The 21,212-nt window shown below is 37.3% G+C and overlaps 2 protein-coding genes across 2 annotated transcripts; both read left to right on the forward strand.

The window, feature by feature from the left end:
* Nucleotides 1-5,147: 5,147 nt before the first annotated feature.
* On the forward strand, nucleotides 5,148-10,483 carry LOC111608070 (myb-like protein X). The gene is made up of 4 exons (XM_023330476.1): nucleotides 5,148-5,970; nucleotides 6,455-6,618; nucleotides 9,246-9,358; nucleotides 10,252-10,483. The coding sequence occupies exons 1-4, from the start codon at nucleotides 5,214-5,216 to the stop codon at nucleotides 10,397-10,399; spliced, it is 1,182 nt and encodes a 393-aa protein (XP_023186244.1). The 5' UTR covers nucleotides 5,148-5,213; the 3' UTR covers nucleotides 10,400-10,483.
* A 3,567-nt stretch (nucleotides 10,484-14,050) lies between these two features.
* On the forward strand, nucleotides 14,051-21,088 carry LOC102236912 (C-type lectin domain family 4 member M-like). The gene is made up of 5 exons (XM_023331359.1): nucleotides 14,051-14,131; nucleotides 15,894-16,655; nucleotides 17,101-17,264; nucleotides 18,989-19,104; nucleotides 19,477-21,088. Coding segments are annotated over exons 1-5 (1,191 nt in total). The 5' UTR covers nucleotides 14,051-14,130; the 3' UTR covers nucleotides 19,625-21,088.
* Nucleotides 21,089-21,212: the final 124 nt, after the last annotated feature.

A 21,212-nucleotide genomic window follows, 5' to 3' on the forward strand; every position in this document is an offset into this window, starting at 1 on the left:
TTGAATCCAATAGGTTTCAAGCCATTGTGAGAAGAACTCTAAAAAATGGAAAAAGGGATTATTGTAGGCATTTATGTAATAAGAAGAGAAGCAGTATGGACAACGATGAGGAGAGTGAATTTGAATAAGTGAATATAGTTATCTAATCATGTTTACATGTATACAACATTAATATATTTATAAAAGATTAATATATTCTTTCAATAAATTAATCTTGATCTGGGACCCGAGTCCAAATTTTGTACCGCAAACAATCTATTGTGAAATATTATGACAATAAAAATTCTTGAATCCTTAAATTTCTTTAAATGAAAAGAAACCAAAAATATTTGCTAAGCAAATACAATAAGATATGATTATCCCTTTTATGAGTTTATTTACAGTCTCAAATTGATTTTATTGGGGCTATCATGTTTTAGAAAAGTGCTGTTTTGATTTTGTGATGCTGTATGAGTGATAGTAATAAGTATTCAAGGATTTTTTTTTTGGTCATACCACCTAGCTTGTTTGTCATACGAAATTCGGACTCCGATCCCAGATTAAGAAATGTACTACACAATAAATGTATAATAAAATAACTTAAATAATTCATGAGGTGAAACTGTAATAGGTGCAGCTTTAGTTCAGGATTCCCTGGTGGTCTGTGTGCAGGATGGGTGTTGCCTCAAGGTTTTTTTCTCAGATTTCATTCATCTGTTCAAGGTGGAAAATAGAAACTCCCACAGTGCTCTGATGCAAAACAAACATTTATTCCACAGTTTTTGCACAACCCATAACCTCCACAAAATAAAACTACGGGAGAAAATTACCGATTACTTCTCGCCTCAGATTTGGGTATACTGGGCTACACAGCACTCTTTGTTATGGGGATGATGAGACAATAGAACATATTGCACTGTCAAAATTATGACTTAGAAAAATAACGGTTGATGCAAAATGTAAAAAGAATTAAACTTAAACTAGATTTGATTCACTTATTTAGCAGTAACTTGAAAAGTAAACGTTATCAGACAATATTTTGCTTTATTAACTTAAGCTATGTAATCCTTTAGTGTCGTTCAATTCCACACTTCAGCCAGTGGGTGGCGGTAATGCACCAATTTCGTTGTTTGCAAATAACCATCAAAGAAGAAGAAAGCAGCCATTACTGAAGACTAATTTCTGTTTTCACAGGTGGGTTAAGTGCACAAGTATTAGATGGGTGTCATTTGTAGAAGTGTTTCGAAGTGCAGAACAGTGTTTTATTGACATCGATTCTGTTTTCATATATTTCTGTGTATTTAGAAGTGACTGTTTACTGCCGCTAGCTTAAATGCTAACTTCCGTTACTATAAACACCTTGCATGTTATTTAATTTCGGGCATGCGCAGAACAAGACGACGACTGTTTACATGTCGCTTCAGCGGCAAAACAATTCCGTTAACAAAATGAAACCTAGAGACGGAGGCATCTTTAATTTAGGGCAGTTCGCCATAGCAAAGGGAAAATAACGCAGAAAAACATTTGAACTGCTCCAAACCACTCGTTCATTTTTCTCGGTCCCTGTGTTTGCTTCGCTACGCAGACCCGTTGCCATAGAAATGACTGACAACAGTTACACTATTATATCAATATTCAACAGTAAAATCCGTTGCTTATGTATTAACCCCAAATTAAGGCTGTTGCTAGTGGGTTTACCCCTTGTGCCCAGTGCAGCACTGAAAAACTTCAGTCCCCGTCCCCCTGCTGAATGGACGCCCTTCCGGTCTGTATAAATAACGGTCAGAGCGGACAATCAGCTCCCAGATTGATTTATTCTCCATCTATTTAGGAACCAGTGAGACCCATTGCTGTTTCCAATAGGGTTTGTCATTTAAGGCTATTTCTGTGGGGTTAAAGGTAAAGCAGGATGTAGTCTATGCCTCACTGGTTCCGTCCAGACCACAACGTGAAGCATCCGCTCGGACGGTGCAGACATTGGACATTTTATAATATCTAAATCTTTATTTTTCCTGTTAAGGATGGAGAACAACAGTGACGACAGTGACTCTGCTACAGTCAATGTCAACAATGCCAAACATCCTCTTACATGCAAGTGATTCTATACATATTTTACATTTTATGAGGATTAAAAAGTAACAATATTATCCAGATGCACTGCATACATTTTTATTCCCTCTGTAGGAAGTTATAGTTTCTTAACATGTCCTGTATCAGGAGTTGTTTTTATGTCACATGTAAACCTTGAGCTTTAATCTTTTTGTATGATCTGAGAGTTGTGTGATACAAATAAACTTCACTGATTGATTAATAAATAACTTATTGATTCCATTGGGGGTTTTTTCAGCTGAAGAAGAAGAGGAGCCATCAACACTCCGACGCTCTTCTCTGTTGTTGCTGTGTTTGGGGTTGCTTTGTGTCATACTGACTGCAAACATCATCTACAGTGAGTTTCATTTCAACAGAATAAATTTTAAGTTTCCTTTATAACAAGTATTTAAAGGTTTAAAGCATTGGGATTCACGCGTTCAGCAGTAGGAGGAGTTCTGAGGGTTGACAAAAAGTCAGGGACACTGAAGTGTTACCAAGAATCAGTTCAACTTATTGCTGAAAGCTTGAAACCTGTCAAAGTCCTAAAGTTTTTAAGGAAGAGCTAAAGGTGTAGTTGAGGAGAGGAGGATGTCTGGCTTGTGAACTGCAGGAATTTATCTTTGCATTTCGTAGATGATGTGGTTCTGTTGGGTTCTTCGGACCGTGGTTCCCACCAGGCACTGCAGTGGTTTAATGCAGAGTGTGAAGCTGCCGGATAGACGGTAATCTCCTCTAAATCTGAGGCCATGGTTGTTTACTGCGCCTTTAGTAAGCACACTTTCTATGTCCTGCTTCGCTGTGCCGTCCTTCGATCGGCTGCTGGTCTCTGTTCATTCCAACACAGACTAACGGCGCCTGTGGGTTTTTCCTGACAACTGCTGGCTTCTGGTCATACAAACATATTTGCTTCTTTATGATGACTGCCATCATTAGATGATACTTGTTGCTTGTCTTATAGCAAGCAACACGGCAACAAGGTATAAGATTGTGCAACATATATTACATATATGGATAGTAGAATGATTACTTATGAGTTAGTTAATGATGAGGTCAAATCAGAAAATTTCTGGTTCGATTCCTGGAGGGAGTGGTATTTTATAAAAACACAACCATATAGTGCAAAATTATTGAATCATTTTGCACTATATGGTTGTCTTTAATAATCTAATATTTACAAAATAAATATTAAATAATATTTACAAAAAAATATGCAGTCAAGTACTTCATTTAGTCAATTCCATGAAATCCCAGAAATGTTTTTTTTTTTCTTCTATCCAAGGCAAAATGTTGTAGCTCAGCTCCTTGATGGAGGTGAGAGGGATGATGGAAAAGGATCCAAATTCAGGTTTTTTTTCAACAATCACAACTGCGGCAGCGACAGACACCGTCTCCCAGCTCGCCCGGTGAGCAGCAGGTGTCTAATGAGACGGCCAATCCTGCGACACTAAAACAGGAACAAAGACATTGAATGGCCTTTGTTCCTGTTTGTGCTTAAAAGAAATTGGGAAAGAAAAGCTTTTTAAAAATAAATCTTTAAATTATTAGAATAAATAAAAGAAGTGAATCTTTAAGGCCTATAAGGTTAGGCAATCGGCTAACTTTATATTTAGAGCCTTGCTCACCCGCAACCAGTATTATGTTAAAATACACAGTAGGACAGCTGATAAACCTTAACATTAGCGCTTCTCTGTGGCGCCTTTCAGTCATGAAGCAGCGTGGACTCCTTTGTCGACCACCATTCACTGGAGCTCTTGTAGAAAGTTTGTCTACTCTTTCTCAGTGAAAGCTATTCCTTCCTTCTGGACAGCTGCACCTTCTGTCACATGCTCTGTGCGTCATCAGACTGCTGACGCTCTTAGAATTTGTAACCATGGATATCCAGCTCAACAGCACATGTGGCAAGCCAGAAAATATGGGGTAGGTTGTGACCTCCTCTAGGATGTGTACTGCATCTCCACTCAAGCAGGCTGATGAGCTGTACAATAAGACTTTGACCGATCTTCTGGATCTTCATGCTCCCATCAAAACCAGGCCTCCCAGTTTCTCTTGTTCGGCTCCCTGGTACAACAACCGTCTGCAGAAAATGAAGACAGCTGGACGTGTTCTTGAACAAAGATTCATTGCTACCAGACTAACTGTACACTGACAAGCTTATTGGGATCACCAAAAGGCCTATGCAAGATCCCTGAGAGAGGCACGGACACGTTACCTTTCCGGTATTATCAGAAAACTTCTGGAAAAGCTTTTTTTGACAGTCCATCATCTCTACAAGTCACATACCTTCTCAAACTCAAATTTCACACAAGACCACTGCAGTAGTTTCTAGGATTTTTTCTGCCCTCAAAATCAACAACATCTCTTCCACTGTCTGTCCTTCATCTACTCCATCTCAACTGACTGATGACCTGCAGTTTGGGATCTCAGAGGCTTTCTGCCACTTTGTCCCAACATCACACCAATAGATTCATGACATTGAAAGGAGAATGAAGCCCACCACGTGTTCATTAGACCCCTTCCTTTGTCTCTGCTCAAATCATTCAAACGAGCACAATAACATCCCACTCTGCTACCTTAACTGACAACATCTTCATAAATGACATGGTTAAGTCATTATTAATTAATGACGTCAGTCATCACTTCCCAGTGTTTGTTGCATATGACAAAAAAAGTTTGATCCACCAGAGATAAAGAGCAGAACGCATATGGGAGAGTAAGGAGTGAAGAGGCAGTCACTCAATTTAAAAATGATTTGTTGACACAGAATCAGGAGGTTGTTTATCAAAAAGAGGATATTAGTGAAGCTTATGAAAACTTTCTAGAAGTGTTCATGGAGCTTTGTAATAAAATCTGTCCAATAGGAGTAATAATAACAACAAACATAAATATTGTAATTCTCCTTGGATAACAAAAGGATTAAGAAATGCTTTCAAGAGGAGAAATATACTTTATAGAAAGTTTTTAAGATGGGAAAACGAGAGAAGCAGAGTATAAATACAAAAATAAATTAATTACTATTTTAAGAAAATGTGAAAAATACTGCCTGATGTCCTAATAGGATTTGAGAGAGAAACTGAACATTTTGATGCTCTCTGACACAGATAGATTCACTGACTTTCTGACTAATTTGTGTGTTTATAGTGAGTATGATGACGACCAATCAGCTGGAAAATATCAAAACCCTTACAACAGACAAAAAGCGACTGATTGAGGAACGAAAGATGATGGAAAACCAGATTGAGGAGGTGATCCGAGACAGACACCTGAGCGTAGTCAGAGCAGGACTTACCCGAGAGAGGCTTACTCAAGAGAGAGAGGAGCTGAACAAAGAGAGAGAAGAGCTGAGGAAAAAGATTGACGAGCTGAGCTTAGAGAAAGAAGAGCTGAGCAAAAAGATTGACGATCTGAACAATGAGAAAGATGAGCTGAACAAAGAGAAAGACGAGCTGAGCAAAAAAACAGCAGAGCTGAGCAGCAAGACAGAGGAGCTGAACAAAGAGAAAGCAGAGCTGAGCAAAAACACAAAGGACCTGAACAAAAAGAAACTCGAGCTTAACAAAGAAAAAGACAAGCTGAGTGAAGACAAAAAGGAGCAGAGCCAAGAAAAAGAGAAACTGAACAAAGAGAAAGACGAGCTGAGCAAAGACAAAAAGGAGCTGAGCAACGAGAAAGAGAAACTGAACAAAGAGAAAGACGAGCTGAGCAAAGAGAAAAAGTATCTGAGCACAGAGAAAGAGGAGCTGAAGAAAGATAAAGCAGAGCTGAACAAAGAGAGAGAGAAGCTGAGAGTATTGACAGACGAGGCAGAGAACCGATGCAAAAACAGAGATGCTCTGAAAAAGTTCTTCAATCACGTCATGAGATTTAGGACATTTCCAGTTTCAGAGATGTGCCCTCTATATAGTACTTACATTTCTAGATTAACTTTGAAACTCTGAATTATTCTTTTTTTAATATTCAGTTACAAACTACAATTACAAAATTTGAAACTCTTGATTATTAATTTTACTTTTGAAATATTCAATTAACAGTTTTTCAAGACACAGCTGACCATCATTACCACAGGTAGAGTGCTGAAGGTCACTTTTCTGACCACAAAGTGAGCCAGTAAAATTGATTCATTAGCAACAGGTTAACAGCCAAGTTTTGATTTCAGAGAATATTGTTTTTGTTTTTTTAGTGAACCCTGTTGTATGCTACTTCTGACTAGAATGATATTGTAATTGAATCACCTTCCAATATTGATCTGCACTCTACCTTTAAAAGCTTTGCTTGAGTAATTTTGATGATTGAAAGAGTAAATAAGTAAATGTGGATTTCTTTTAGAAACATTTTTTTCCTTTTGAGATTATTTTACCAAAGTTTCACTTTATTCTGCTTTGTCTAGTGAGAACAAAATGTCCGGCTTGCAGGGAAAAGGAGCCATTATACAAGGGACACTGCTACTGGATTTATCCATATGACATTGGTTTGCTAACCTGGTACCAAGGTGACATCTGGTGTTTTGATGATGGTGGAAGTTTGGTTGTAATTGATGATCTGGAGGAGCAGGTAAAACAAAACGCCACCTCTACTCTTGAAGTTTAAAGCTAATCTGGAAGTTTCTGGAAGATTGATGGCTTGACGATACTGAATAACGTACTAATTGAATCAGCGTCTCCTAATTATAATTTTGTTTAAGTGAGAATAGAAAACACAAAAGTGGAGTAAATGTTACTTCAATACACAAGGATTTCTTAAATTGCAAGAAAAAAAATCTTTTCATGTAATTTTAATTCTTTTGAATATCTGGGAATTGGGGTAAAAGGCCATAAACTAACTCTGATTCTAACTCTGTACAAAACTTCAACATATGTGGAAAACATCTTTATTGACTTTAATGAGCTTTTATCTCTTACATTCACCAATTATGACTGTTTAATAATTGTGGGAGATTTTAACATCCATGTTGACAAGCCCAAAGACAGAGAGGCAAAAACCTGACATATTCTTGATCATTTTGCTCTAATTCAGCATGTTAAACAGTCAACACACAATCTAGGACACACACTGGACGTGATTATCAGTGAGGGTGTGAATATTTCCAGTGTCTCTGTAACTGATGTCATCCTGTCTGATCATTTTGCTGTTATGTTTTAAAATTCTTTCTCCATCGACTCACTTAGTAAAACAGCCACTATCACAAAACGTTCTTTCACAGACAGCAGAAACATTTAATCAGTAATAGTCCATCTCACCTTTATGTTGTAACCATGAAGATGAGTTTGTAGATAACTTTCATTCTAAAATTTCAGAATGAAACGCTCCAAACAGTTCAAATTGCACTGTTAGGTGCTCTAAACGCGCCTCAATGGCCCTCCACCTGCCCTCCACCTGCCCTCCACCTGCCCTCCACCTGCCCTCCACCTGCCTCACATAGACTTTGAATGGAAACCAGACGTGCCTGACACTCAACACGTGTTTGGTGTGGACGTACCATCATTCAATATCCATATGCTCCCACTAGCTCAAAAATCACAATGTATGATTTTTGATCTTTAACTGTGTGTTCTATGACTTTGTATTTTTGTGTGATTTTTTATGTAAAGCACTTTGAACTGCCTTTTTGCTAAAATGCTACGCAGAGTAAAAACAAATTTTGACATCCTGTGACTTTTCAGGTTCTCCCACTTAGAAATCATGGATGAGTCTGAAATTTTCATCTGCATGTCCACTGTGAGAGACATAATCTAAAAATAAAAAGAAATCCACAAATCACAATTCATAATTTTTTGAATAATTTATTTGTGTTCCTGCTGCAAATAGGTATTTGAACACCTACCAATCAGCAAAAATCCTGGCCCTCAAAGGCCTGTTAGTCTAAAAAGTCCACCTCCACTCCACTTATTATCCTAAATTAGAAGCACCTGTTTTAGGTCTTTAGCAGCTTAAAGACTCCTGTCCACCCCACACAATCAGTAAGACTCACACTGGCTAAGACCAAAGAGTTGTCCAAAGACACCAGAGACAAAATTGTTGACCTCCACAAGGCTTGAAAGGGCTACAGGGCCAAGCAGCTTGGTGAAAAAAGATCAACTGTTGGAGCAATTATTAGAACATGGAAGAAGCTAAACATGACTGTCAACCTCACTCAGAGTGAGACTCCATGCAAGATCTGACCTCATGCCATATCTATGATCCTAAGACGGGGAAAGAGGTTGTTCCTCAAAATCTTGCAACACATGGCCCTGTCATCCTCTCCTGTCCCATGTGCAGAAAAATACCCCCAAAGCATGATGCTTCCACCCCCGTGCTTCACAGTAGGGATGGTGTTTTTAGGATGGCACTCATCATTCTTCATCCTCCAAAAACAGCGAGTGGAATTAAGAACAAAACATTTTATTTTGGTTTCATCTGACCACAGAACTTTCTCCCATGACTCCTCTGGATCATCCAAATGGTCATGGGGAAACTGAAGACGGGCCTGGACGTGTGCAGGGGAACCGTCTTAGTGTATTACCCACAGTAACCTTGGAAACAGTGGTGCCAGCTCTCTTCAGGTCGTTGAGCAGCTCCTCGTGGTTCTGGGCTGATTCCTCGCCTCAGTTAGAGCGTTGAAGATGGGTCGTGGCTGGGTCTTCCAACATGACAATGAGCCGAAGCGCACAGCCAGGAGAACCGAGGAGTGGCTCCGTAGGAAGCATGTCAAGGTTCTGGAGTGGCCTAGCCAGTCTCCAGACCTAAACCCTGCGGAGAATCTTTGGAGGAGCTCAAACTCTGTTTCTCAGCGACAGCCCAGAAACCTGGCTGATATAGAGAAGATCTGTGAGGAGGAATGGGCCAAAATCCCTGCTGCAGTGTAGCAAACCTGGTGAAAAACTACAGGAAACGATTGACGTCTGTAATTGCAAACAAAGGCTATTGTACCAAATATTAACATTGATTTTCACAGGTGTTCAAATACTTAATTGCATCAGTAACACACAAATACATGATTAAAAAAATCATATATTGTGATTTCTGGATTTTTATTTTATTTTTTTTACATTATGTCTCACACAGTAGATTTGCATCTAAAATGAAAATTTCAGACCCCTCCATGATTTCTAAGTCAGAGAACTTGCAAGGTTGCAGGGCGTTGAAATACTTATTTTCCTCACTGTATACAAATAAACTTGTTTAATAAAATCTGTTCACAGGAGTTTATCAACAATCACACCAAAAGATACAAAGGTGACCATGGATACTGGATAGGGTTACGTAATGTTCGAAACAAATGGTTGTGGGTTGATGAACGTAGGAACACTCTTGAGTAAGATCTATTATCTAAAAATATGAATATGCTGGAGTATGTAACTTTTCTAGAAAATATCTTGGTAACACTATTTGAAGAGGTGTGCATAAGACTGCCATTACACGGTCATAAACATGACATACCTTCTGTCATGAACATGAAGAAGTCATGAATATCTGACTGTTGTCATTAAGTGTCAGTAGGTAAATAATGACACTTTTAATGCAAAGTTGGCATAATTTAAAATGTCTTTATGACAACTTGTCATTAACCAATCGTCTGTCATAAATGTCATAATAGATATTATCAAAATTTAAAACGTTATGTACGTTTGTGTATTACATTACTCTAAGGTTGTTTGTTGTTAGTCTTAACTAACAACCATTTTAATTGTGTCATTAATGTTTTCCCTTACACATTGGACTAGTTACCGATGTCATTAAGTGTTATTACACCGTCAAGCTTTAATAACACATTCATTAATATTTCCCCTTACCTGAAATAAAGTGGAACAAGTAGCACCAGTTATAAAGATGTCATCAAGTGTTATTACATTGTCTAATGCTTTATTAACAGTCATTATTATTAACTCTTACCTCAAGTAAGGTGAAACTACTAGGACCAGTTATAAAGACATCAGTGGGTGTTACTACACTATTAAATGCTATAATAACGTCATTAATATTAACTCTTACCTTTCTATTTTTGGTAAAACATTTAGATTTTTAAAATCCAATCTTTCAAATTTGTAAAACACTTATTTACTACGAGTCGCTTCTTTTCTAGTGTGTCTTTATTCATATAGAGACAACAACACATTTAGATGCTGACAGTTTTCAGTTTGATGTCAATAAGCTGCTGTGCAATTGTTATTTTAGAAATGTTCTGAGGTTCATGTTTCTGTCTTAAAGTTTCTGGATAAAAGGGATTCCCCATACTTCAGGAGCAGCACTGCATATGTCAGAAAGAAAAGCCACAGAGAGCTGGAGAGCAGAAGACATACAGAGAGATAACAAAATCATCTGTGAGCGTCCGATGATTGTTTGGCCCTACAACTAACACTGTTCTCTTCAAGTTTCAATGAGGAACACTCAACTGTGTCATCAAACTTGAATCTCATAAATAAAAACAGACAAAAATTTGGAATACACTTGAACCTAGATTGTTTTTTTTTTTTTAAAGAAGTGGTTTAACCACAGCATGTTTGAGAATTGATGTAACACAACCTGACTGCAGGAAAGCATGTTGGTTCTATAAAAACCAAAAGAAAACTGGAGAAATGAGAAGTAAATGAAGATGGAAGAGAAGGAGAGAAGAGACAATTTCTTCTCACTTCAGATTTGGGTATACTGGGCTACACAGCACTTTGTTTCAGGGAAACTGGGGATGATGAGACAGTAGAACATATTACTCTGTAAAAAATTATGACTTAAAAAGATAACAGTTTATCCAAAATTTAAATAGAATTCAAATAAATCTAGATTTTATTGTCTTATTTAGCAATAACTCGAAAAGTAAAAGTTATCAGACATTTGACTAAATTAAATGAACAGATATTTAATCTTTTTGTGTCATTCTGTTCAACATTTCATGCCAGTCGGTGGCGGTAATGGACCGATTCCGTTTTTTGCCAACCGCCAATAACCATCGAAGAAGAAGTGAGCATGCAGCAAAGTCATTACTGAAGAAGCTGATTTCTGTTTTCACAGGTGGGTTAAGAGAACAAGTAATAGACATGTATCATTTTTAAAATGTTTGTAAGTTCAGAACAGTGTTTTATTGACATCGATTTTCATATATTTCTGTGTATCAGGAGTAACTGTTTACTGCCGCTAGCTTAAATGCTAACTATAAACACCTTGCATGTTATTGTTTACATCCAGAAATTTCGGGCATGCGCAGAACAAGACGACGACTGTTTACATGTCGCTTCAGCGGCAAAACAATTCCGTTAACAAAACGAAACCTAGAGACGGAGGCATCTTTAATTTATTGCAGTTCGCCATAGCAAAGGGAAAATAACGCAGAAAAACATTTGAACTGCTCCAAACCACTCGTTCATTTTTCTCGGTCCCTGTGTTTGCTTCGCTACGCAGACCCGTTGCCATAGAAATGACTGACATCAGTTACACTATTATATCAATATTCAACAGTAAAATCCGTTGCTTATGTATTAACCCCAAATTAAGGCTGTTGCTAGTGGGTTTACCCCTTGTGCCCAGTGCAGCACTGAAAAACTTCAGTCCCCGTCCCCCTGCTGAATGGACGCCCTTCCGGTCTGTATAAATAACGGTCAGAGCGGACAATCAGCTCCCAGATTGATTTATTCTCCATCTATTTAGGAACCAGTGAGGCCCATTGCTGTTTCCAATAGGGTTTGTCATTTAAGGCTATTTCTGTGGGGTTAAAGGCAAAGCAGGATGTAGTCTATGCCTCCCTGGTTCCGTCCAGACCACAACGTGAAGCATCCGCTCGGACGGTGCAGAACCAGACTCAGCCTCCTGAATGCGACCCTGCTGGGCCTGTAGCAGGGCGACACCTGGTGGCGGTGGAGGGCATTGAACCCACCTCCAGACGTCCTACTCCATGTGCTGCTTCATAACTTTACAACAGAGGAATGCTGCAGAGAAAACAAGGTTTTAAATTAGTAAATACACATAAACATTTATGTAACCTTTCAAATAAAATAACCATTTTCATTAACACAAAATAAACAATAATGATGTAAACAGTGACATGTATAACATGCTTTGAAATTATGCTCACATTTGCATAAACATTAGCTCATACATTACAGAAATCTAAGAAACAAATGTTTCCAATCTCTGAAGTCTTTTTCTATTAATGCAAAATCAATCTACTCAAGATTACCAATAGTTCAAAATATCACTGGAGTGAATGTAAAAAGTACAGTGCAGTAAAAGTATTCCTATAAGCACTTCTTTCCTGTCCCCCGAAATGTACTAAAGTAAATATAACTAGTACTACTCACCTCTGAATATAGATAAAATGATTATCCTGTTGTTCAACTCAATCATCACTTGGCTAAAATTATCTGCTCAATTCACTGTTTGGAGAAAAAACTGTGCAAAGTTATTTGTCTTTTTCTGTTTTGCTGCCGTGACTCTAACACACACCAGGTCTTCATCGGGTTTCGTGTTTTTAATTGCTAAGAGAATCAGACATTTTCAACTTTTTAATGTACAACTTAGCCTGAATACACCAAACACTGTTTTCCAATACATTGTTTGCAATCATAATTTTCTATTGCTGACATGAAAGTTTGGAAGCTAGCTGAAAGCAGAATATAAAAAATTTGACTTCCTGAAAAGATGAGAGTTTTGGCTTTCTGGCAAATCCTGTTCTGATGTAAAATATGACACATTACTGGACATCAAGTTCAGACTGAAAACATCTTTCATCCCCGGCCTTCAACACCAATTAGAGAAAAAATAAAGGACGAAAGAAAATTACTGCAGGGAAAGTTAAGTATTGTTTTGGGTTTTATTCATATTATTAGTTTTTGGTATCTTTGCCAATGTTATCATTCTCATTTTTATTAAGCTTAATTTTATTTTCTATTTTTATCATTAACTACCTATGGTGTTGTGTTTGTTGTGAAGCACTTTGGTCGGCTGATGTTGTTGTAAATGTGCTATATAAATAAACTTTTACTTGACATTACTGGATAAGAGATATTTACAGTTGCTAATTTTTTTTATAGTTAATTTATTTTATTGATCAAAACTAATAAGTCCTACCATAAAATATCCTTCTATGATTCTGAGATGTATGAGAACATAGTTCCTTTCTTTTTAAAGGAGAAAATAAATGTTTTTAGAAACATTAGTGAACTGTACCGGGTCCATGCAGAGTGGGAAGAGACAGTCAGTTATTTATAACTGAAAGGTTTAGGCTTTGTCGTGTCTTTTTATATATTTTCCAACACTGAAATATTTGTCCTTCTATACCAATGATCACTTAGTCATTTCTTTCTTTTCGATTTATTAAAGTATCTTCTACAAGAGCAAAGATTATAAATATATTATATGCATCAGAGTGTAAATCCTTATGCAGTGAATAGATATATTTTACAACCAGGGACAGGAGAATTGAAGAAATGTTTATGAGACAGAGTGAGAGCTCGCTTCTTGGCATGAAAGGTTTGTTACAGAAGCAGACTTGTTTCCCAAAACTGTTTGAGTAAGGAAATAACCCACAGAGCAGCGATAGAGATGCTGCATCACATCCTGACGACTTTTAAAAAGAGGAAGAAGAACCTGCCTGCTTTCCATGAGCTACAGCTGAAATCGCTCAATCTGCTGTTGGACATTTTATAATATCTAAATTTTATTTTTCCTGTTAAGGATGGAGAACAACAGCGACGACAGTGACTCTGCTACAGTCAATGTCAACAATGCCAAACATCCTCTTACATGCAAGTGATTCTATACATATTTTACATTTTATGAGGATTAAAAAGTAACAATATTATCCAGATGCACTGCATACATTTTTATTCCCTCTGTAGGAAGTTATAGTTTCTTAACATGTCCTGTATCAGGAGTTGTTTTTATGTCACATGTAAACCTTGAGCTTTAATCTTTTTGTTTGATCTGAGAGTTGTGTGATACAAATAAACTTCATTGATTGATTAATAAATAACTTATTGATTCCATTGTTTTTTTTCAGCTGAAGAAGAAGAGGAGCCATCAGCACTCCAGCACACTTCTCTGTTGTTGGTGTGTTTTGGGTTGCTTTGTGCCATACTGACTGCAAAATTCATCTATAGTGAGTTTCATTTCAACAGAATGAATTTTAAGTAGCTTCCTTTATAACAAGTATTTAAAGGTTTAAAGCATTGAGATGCAAGCGTTCAGCAGTAGGAGGAGTTCTGAGGGTTGACAAAAAGTCAGGGACACTGAAGTGTTACCAAGAATCAGTTCAACTTATTCCTGCCCAGCTTGAAACCTGTCAAAGTCCTAAAGTTTTTAAGGAAGAGCTAAAGGTGTAGTTGAGGATGTGTGGACGTACCATCATTCAATGTCTATATGCTCCCACTAGCTCAGTTTATAACATTAACTAAGATTAGTTACCATAACTACGCGGATGATACACAGCTCTACATTACCATGTCACCAGGTGACTGAACCCATCCAATCACTGAACAGATGCTTAGAACAGATAAATGTGTGGATGTGCCAAAACTTTCTCCAGCTGAACAGAAACAAAACTGAAGTTATTATTCTATAGAGAAGTAAAGAGGAACGATCTAGAGTCAATGCACTGCTTCAGTTATTGCAACTAAAACCTAGCGATCAGGCCCGAAACCTGGGAGTACTCTAACCTTAACCCTGGATTCTTTTGAATACATTATAACAGGATTTCTCCTGTTTGGAGTTGGCCTGGCACATCAACAAATTTGTGATGGATTTGGGAAGACTAGCAAACACTCAGAATGACATGCTGTAAGAAAGAACGCAAGTTGGTTGCGATCTCGCATGCAAACTTTGGACACTAAAACTCACAAAGAGAATGGAATCGATCTTCGAGAAGTTGCTAGTTGGTCTGGGAGCACCGCCATATTAATTTGGATGATTGAAATCTACCGAGAAGTATTGGTGAGACTCTATGGTAGTTTAAAATTTAAAATCTACCCAATCTAAAGCATTTTGTCTGAATTGGCTTCCTGGGTCAGTCTGGCTGTCTGTCTATCTCAAATCTCCTGGAAGATATGTAAACAAAAGCCCTCTTTCCCATTTCCTCCCTCTCTCTTCCGAAGACACCTGTACAATCACTCAAGGACTTGTGCTTAGATAATACCACCTTATCATAGACTGCAAGAACTGTTCACAGACTTATCACATTTCATGGCCACGCATACACAATCCCTGATGTCACTGCCTTCACTGTCTCTGCTATATTAATGTTGCTCCATGTGCCTTTTCCTGATGTCTCATTTTTTGCCCTGTCCATCTGTATAGTTCATTAGTTTTAGAAATGATGGACTTTTAGAAATTGTGGAGTACTCATTATTTACTATTATACTTTTTAGATTATTATGCAGATAAACTCCTATTAGTTTTTCCAAAGAAACTCATTCTGACTTATAAATTATGGAGTACTTATAATTATCTTGCAGCCCAGAAAAGGAATTAGAATAAATTCATAATCCAGAGTAACACATCTAGAGAAACTACTCATTACCTTAGATCAACATTATCAGAAAAATAATCAAGAGAAACCCCTACTAGTTTGTAAATCACAAACTACTTCTTCTTAAATATATATATTGTTAAATATGTCTTGTTAGTTATACTTTTTTTTCTTTTTTGCTCTTTCCATTGGTTTGTTGTATTTCCTTCTAATTCATGTAAAGCCCTTTGAAATACCTGGTTGCTGAAAATGTGCTATATAAGTAAAATTACCTTACGTTATCCTAACAATACTGTCTAATATCCTAATAGGGTTTGAGAGAGAAACTGAAAAAGTTGATGCTTCTCTGACACGGATAAATTTACTGGCATTCTGTCTAATTTGTGTGTTTTTATAGTGCATGTGATGACAGCCAAACAGCAGGAAAGTATCAAAAACCTTACAACAGAAAGAAGACAACTGATTGAGGAACGAAAGATGAAGGAGAACCAGATTGAGGAGGTGATCCGAGACAGACACCTGAGCGCAGTAAGAGCAGGACTTAACCCACAGAGGCTTACTCAAGAGAGAGAGGAGCTGAACAAAGAGAGAGAAGAGCTGAGGAAAAAGATTGACGAGCTGAGCTTAGAGAAAGAAGAGCTGAGCAAAAAGATTGACGATCTGAACAATGAGAAAGATGAGCTGAACAAAGAGAAAGACGAGCTGAGCAAAAAAACAGCAGAGCTGAGCAGCAAGACAGAGGAGCTGAACAAAGAGAAAGCAGAGCTGAGCAAAAACACAAAGGATCTGAACAAAAAGAAACTCGAGCTTAACAAAGAAAAAGACAAGCTGAGTGAAGACAAAAAGGAGCAGAGCCAAGAAAAAGAGAAACTGAACAAAGAGAAAGACGAGCTGAGCAAAGACAAAAAGGAGCTGAGCAACGAGAAAGAGAAACTGAACAAAGAGAAAGACGAGCTGAGCAAAGAGAAAAAGTATCTGAGCACAGAGAAAGAGGAGCTGAAGAAAGATAAAGCAGAGCTGAACAAAGAGAGAGAGAAGCTGAGAGTATTGACAGACGAGGCAGAGAACCGATGCAAAAACAGAGATGCTCTGAAAAACTTTTATGATGCCCTCATGAAATTTGACAATTTTCCAGTACATGATTTGTGCCCAGTATGGTGTAATTACATTTCTAGATTAACTTTAAAACTCTCATTCTATTATTCTTTTTTTTAATATTACATTTTAAACAGTTTTACAAAACATACCAAACCATTATTACCACAGGTAGAGTGCTGAAGGTCACTTTTCTGACCACAAAGTGAGCCAGTAAAATTGATTCATTAGCAACAGGTTAACAGCCAAGTTTTGATTTCAGAGAATATTGTTTTTGTTTTTTTAGTGAACCCTGTTGTATGCTACTTCTGACTAGAATGATATTGTAATTGAATCACCTTTCAATATTGATCTGCACTCTACCTTTAAAAGCTTTGCTTGAATTATTTTGATGATTGAAATATGAAATAAGTCCACATGGATTTCTTCTAGATATGTATATATATTTATATGTATTATATATTATTTTACCAAAGTTTCACTTTATTATGCTCTTTCCCTTTGTCTAGTGAGACCAAAGTGCCATCATTGCACAAAACACGAGAAATCCTACAAGGGACACTGCTACTATATTTATCCATATGACATAGGTTATGCAAACTGGGACCGAAGTCGACAGTTGTGTAAGATTGAAGGTGGAGACTTGGTTGTAATTGATGATCTGGAGGAGCAGGTAAAACAAAACGCCACCTCTACTCTTGAAGTTTAAAGCTAATCTGGAAGTTTCTGGAAGATTGATGGCTTGACGATACTGAATAACGTACTAATTGAATCAGCGTCTCCTAATTATAATTTTGTTTAAGTGAGAATAGAAAACACAAAAGTGGAGTAAATGTTACTTCAATACACAAGGATTTCTTAAATTGCAAGAAAAAAAATCTTTTCATGTAATTTTAATTCTTTTGAATATCTGGGAATTGGGGTAAAAGGCCATAAACTAACTCTGATTCTAACTCTGTACAAAACTTCAACATATGTGGAAAACATCTTTATTGACTTTAATGAGCTTTTATCTCTTACATTCACCAATTATGACTGTTTAATAATTGTGGGAGATTTTAACATCCATGTTGACAAGCCCAAAGACAGAGAGGCAAAAACCTGACATATTCTTGATCATTTTGCTCTAATTCAGCATGTTAAACAGTCAACACACAATCTAGGACACACACTGGACGTGATTATCAGTGAGGGTGTGAATATTTCCAGTGTCTCTGTAACTGATGTCATCCTGTCTGATCATTTTGCTGTTATGTTTTAAAATTCTTTCTCCATCGACTCACTTAGTAAAACAGCCACTATCACAAAACGTTCTTTCACAGACAGCAGAAACATTTAATCAGTAATAGTCCATCTCACCTTTATGTTGTAACCATGAAGATGAGTTTGTAGATAACTTTCATTCTAAAATTTCAGAATGAAACGCTCCAAACAGTTCAAATTGCACTGTTAGGTGCTCTAAACGCGCCTCAATGGCCCTCCACCTGCCCTCCACCTGCCCTCCACCTGCCCTCCACCTGCCCTCCACCTGCCCCCACCTAACCTCCACCTGCCCTCCACCTGCCTCCACCTGCCCTCCACCTAACCTCCACCTGCCCCCACCTGCCCTCCACCTGTCCTCCACCTAACCTCCACCTGCCCCCACCTGCCCTCCACCTGCCTCACATAGACTTTGAATGGAAACCAGACGTGCCTGACACTCAACACGTGTTTGGTGTGGACGTACCATCATTCAATATCCATATGCTCCCACTAGCTCAGGTAGTAAGGAGGAAATAAGAAATAAGACAGGAAATAAGATCAGCTACCGTAACTATGCAGATGACACACAGCTCTACATTATGATGTCACCAGGTGACGCTGAACCCATCCAATCACTGAACAGATGCTTAGAACAGATAAATGTGTGCATGTGTGATCTAGAGTCAGTGCACAGCTTCACCTTTTTCATGTAGAAACCAGCAACCAGGCCCAAAATCTGGGTGTAGTGATGGACTCTGACCTGAGCATTCAGAACTACATAGAGACAGTTACAAAGTCGGCCTTCTATCACTTGCAGAACATTTTCAGGGTAAAACAACTAATGTCCCAGCAAGATCTAGAGAAACTCACTGTGTGTTTATCTTTAGTCACATTGATTACTGCAACAGTGTATTTATAGGTCGGGCTAAAAACTTAATCCTCAGTCAACATTATAATGTTGATTGCTTCAACACTTGAGAAAATGCAATGCTTTCATTTTTATTGTGTGTTCTATGACTTCATATTTTTGTGTATTTTGATATGAAGCTCTTTGAACTGCCTTTTTTCTGAAATGTGTTATACAAATAGACTTGATTGATTAATAGCTCGAGATAAAAAAGATTTATGACAATCTAAAATAAAATCTGTTCACAGGAATTTATCAACAATCACACCAAACAATACGATTCTGATAACCATGGATACTGGATAGGGTTACGTCATTTTCGACGCAATTGGTCCTGGGTTGATGGACGTAGGAACTTTCTCGAGTAAGAACTACGATCTAGAAATATGTATATTTGAAGCTGCACTATGTAACTTTTCTAGAAAATATGCTTTTAGACATTTGTTGAAGTTGTTACCATGTCCTAACAGTATGGTATCAGATAGATAACGGTAGTGATAAAGATCACTAGAGCCAAGAAAGTCCTTTCAAAAAAATTTGACCTTTAAAATCCGATTTTCCAAGTTTGGAAAACAGCTTTTCATTTACGTTGAGTCTGACTTCTTTTCAAGTGTGTCTTCATTCATATAGAGACAACAACACATTTAGATGCTGACAGTTATCAGTGTGATGTCAATAAGCTGCTGTACCATTTTAATTTTATAAATGTTCTGAGTTTCATGTTTCTGTCTTAAAGGTTCTGGATTAAGGGGATTCCCCATTCTTCAGGAGCAGCACTGCATATGCCACGAAAAAAAGCCACAGAGAGCTGGAAGGCAGAAGACAAACTGGAAGCATACAAATTCATCTGTGAGCGTCTGGAGATTTCTTGGCCCTTTAGCTAACACTGTTCTCTTAAAGCTTCAATGAGGAACACTCAACTGTGTCATCAAATTTTGGCGAATCTCATGAATAAAAAATCAATCTCTGAAAGTTAAGTTTTAAATTGCAGTTGCTATAGTTCTTCTAACATGGCAACTGAGATTCTGTCCACAGTCACTTCTGTAGGTTTGTTTTCATCCACAGAAGCACTTCCCCCTCTGAGCGGTCCATTTATTGTCCATTTATCTGGTTCTCACACTATGAGGTCCATTTATCTGGTTCTCACACTATGAGGTCCATTTATCTGGTTCTCACACTATGAGGTCCATTTATCTGGTTCTCACACTATGAGGTCCATTTATCTGGTTCTCACACTATGAGGTCCATTTCCGACACTGTTGATTACCTGCAGTGGTTCCTTTGCTTTGGGAACCTTCGCTCCACAATAAGCAAGCCAACTTCCGCTTCGATAGTAGGAACCTTTACATCTTCCAGATGTGGCCAGATGTTAACATCCTCCTGCAGGGAATATTCTGGTTTTTTTAGTACTTAAATTTTATAAATTTTTACAGAGCAATCACACAGCCATAAATCAGCAATAATTAACACAAGTTTTTCCATATGACAATATGTGAAATAAATTAGTTACACTTTTGCAGGTAATTAAACATTTTTTAAAATAGGATGTGTTAAAGAAAGAATAGACAGTCAGTATTCTGACTGATTAATTCTGATGTTCATTTCACTCCTAAATATGATTTTATTGCTCTCTGTTCTTTTCTTTTTATATTTAACAATCATGACATCTGTCTGAGTGACGCGGTGGCACACAATAACTGAAGCCACTCTAAGTATAAGCTTTATCAAAACCCAAAGTTTTATTCCAAATCATAATGATAATATAATAAAAAAAACACGTTCTCTTATTTTTTAGTCTTCACAGAGCAGGAATTTACTTACATGTGAATATTGTTTTTCACCCAACCACAAAGATGTGATAAATATGTGATCTGAATGTCTTCTAGTTTGTAATGTTTACAGATTTTCTGCGTATGTTCCCATAAATCTGTCACATTTTGAAGCTCTTGCTGCTTTGTACTAAAGTGGAAACGATTGTAAATCTGAAGTTAAATCAGTTATGATTATTTTATTCGTTTGGTGATTTATAGTTTTTACCGTAAAGATTACTTTAGTTTTACCAGTTGTATTTGTCAGTTTGAGTCAGGCAGCCAACGTGGCCACAAGAGGGAGCCATACACTGTCTGCTCTTTCTGCAGACCAGTTTTTAAGTAGAAGAAGCTTCGTCTGCCAAAGATTTATTAAATTCATCTGGATATATAAAATAACTAGACCTGTTTAGTTGGTCTTGTGTCATTTTTATAAACTTTTATTCGTTACATCTGTTTCATTTAATGTAGAATTTCACGATGCATTTCCGTTTGATCGTTTTAAACAGCTTTAGGCCTGAATAAATTTATTATCTTTCATCCGTCCAATTTATTTTCTTTTTTAAGGGAGATTGATTGACTTTTCATTTTGTTTGTTTTATATTTTCTTTGTTTTTCATGATTCATTTTGTTTCCCATATTATCAGCTTTCTTAAATTTCGTT

Source organism: Xiphophorus maculatus, chromosome 3, assembly GCF_002775205.1.
Source record: "Xiphophorus maculatus strain JP 163 A chromosome 3, X_maculatus-5.0-male, whole genome shotgun sequence".
NCBI classification, from domain to species: Eukaryota; Metazoa; Chordata; class Actinopteri; order Cyprinodontiformes; family Poeciliidae; genus Xiphophorus; species Xiphophorus maculatus.

Bases quoted from the DNA above. Each gene is read 5' to 3' on its own strand.
- LOC111608070 (XM_023330476.1), top strand. From the start codon at position 5,214: ATGATGACGACCAATCAGCTGGAAAATATCAAAACCCTTACAACAGAC. The intron at 5,971-6,454 runs GTACTTACATTT...TGCTTTGTCTAG, and splicing joins AGAGATGTGCCCTCTATATA to TGAGAACAAAATGTCCGGCT. The intron at 9,359-10,251 runs GTAAGATCTATT...TCTGTCTTAAAG, and splicing joins GAACGTAGGAACACTCTTGA to TTTCTGGATAAAAGGGATTC.
- LOC102236912 (XM_023331359.1), top strand. The intron at 16,656-17,100 runs GTAATTACATTT...CCCTTTGTCTAG, and splicing joins TGATTTGTGCCCAGTATGGT to TGAGACCAAAGTGCCATCAT. The intron at 17,265-18,988 runs GTAAAACAAAAC...ATCTGTTCACAG, and splicing joins TTGATGATCTGGAGGAGCAG to GAATTTATCAACAATCACAC.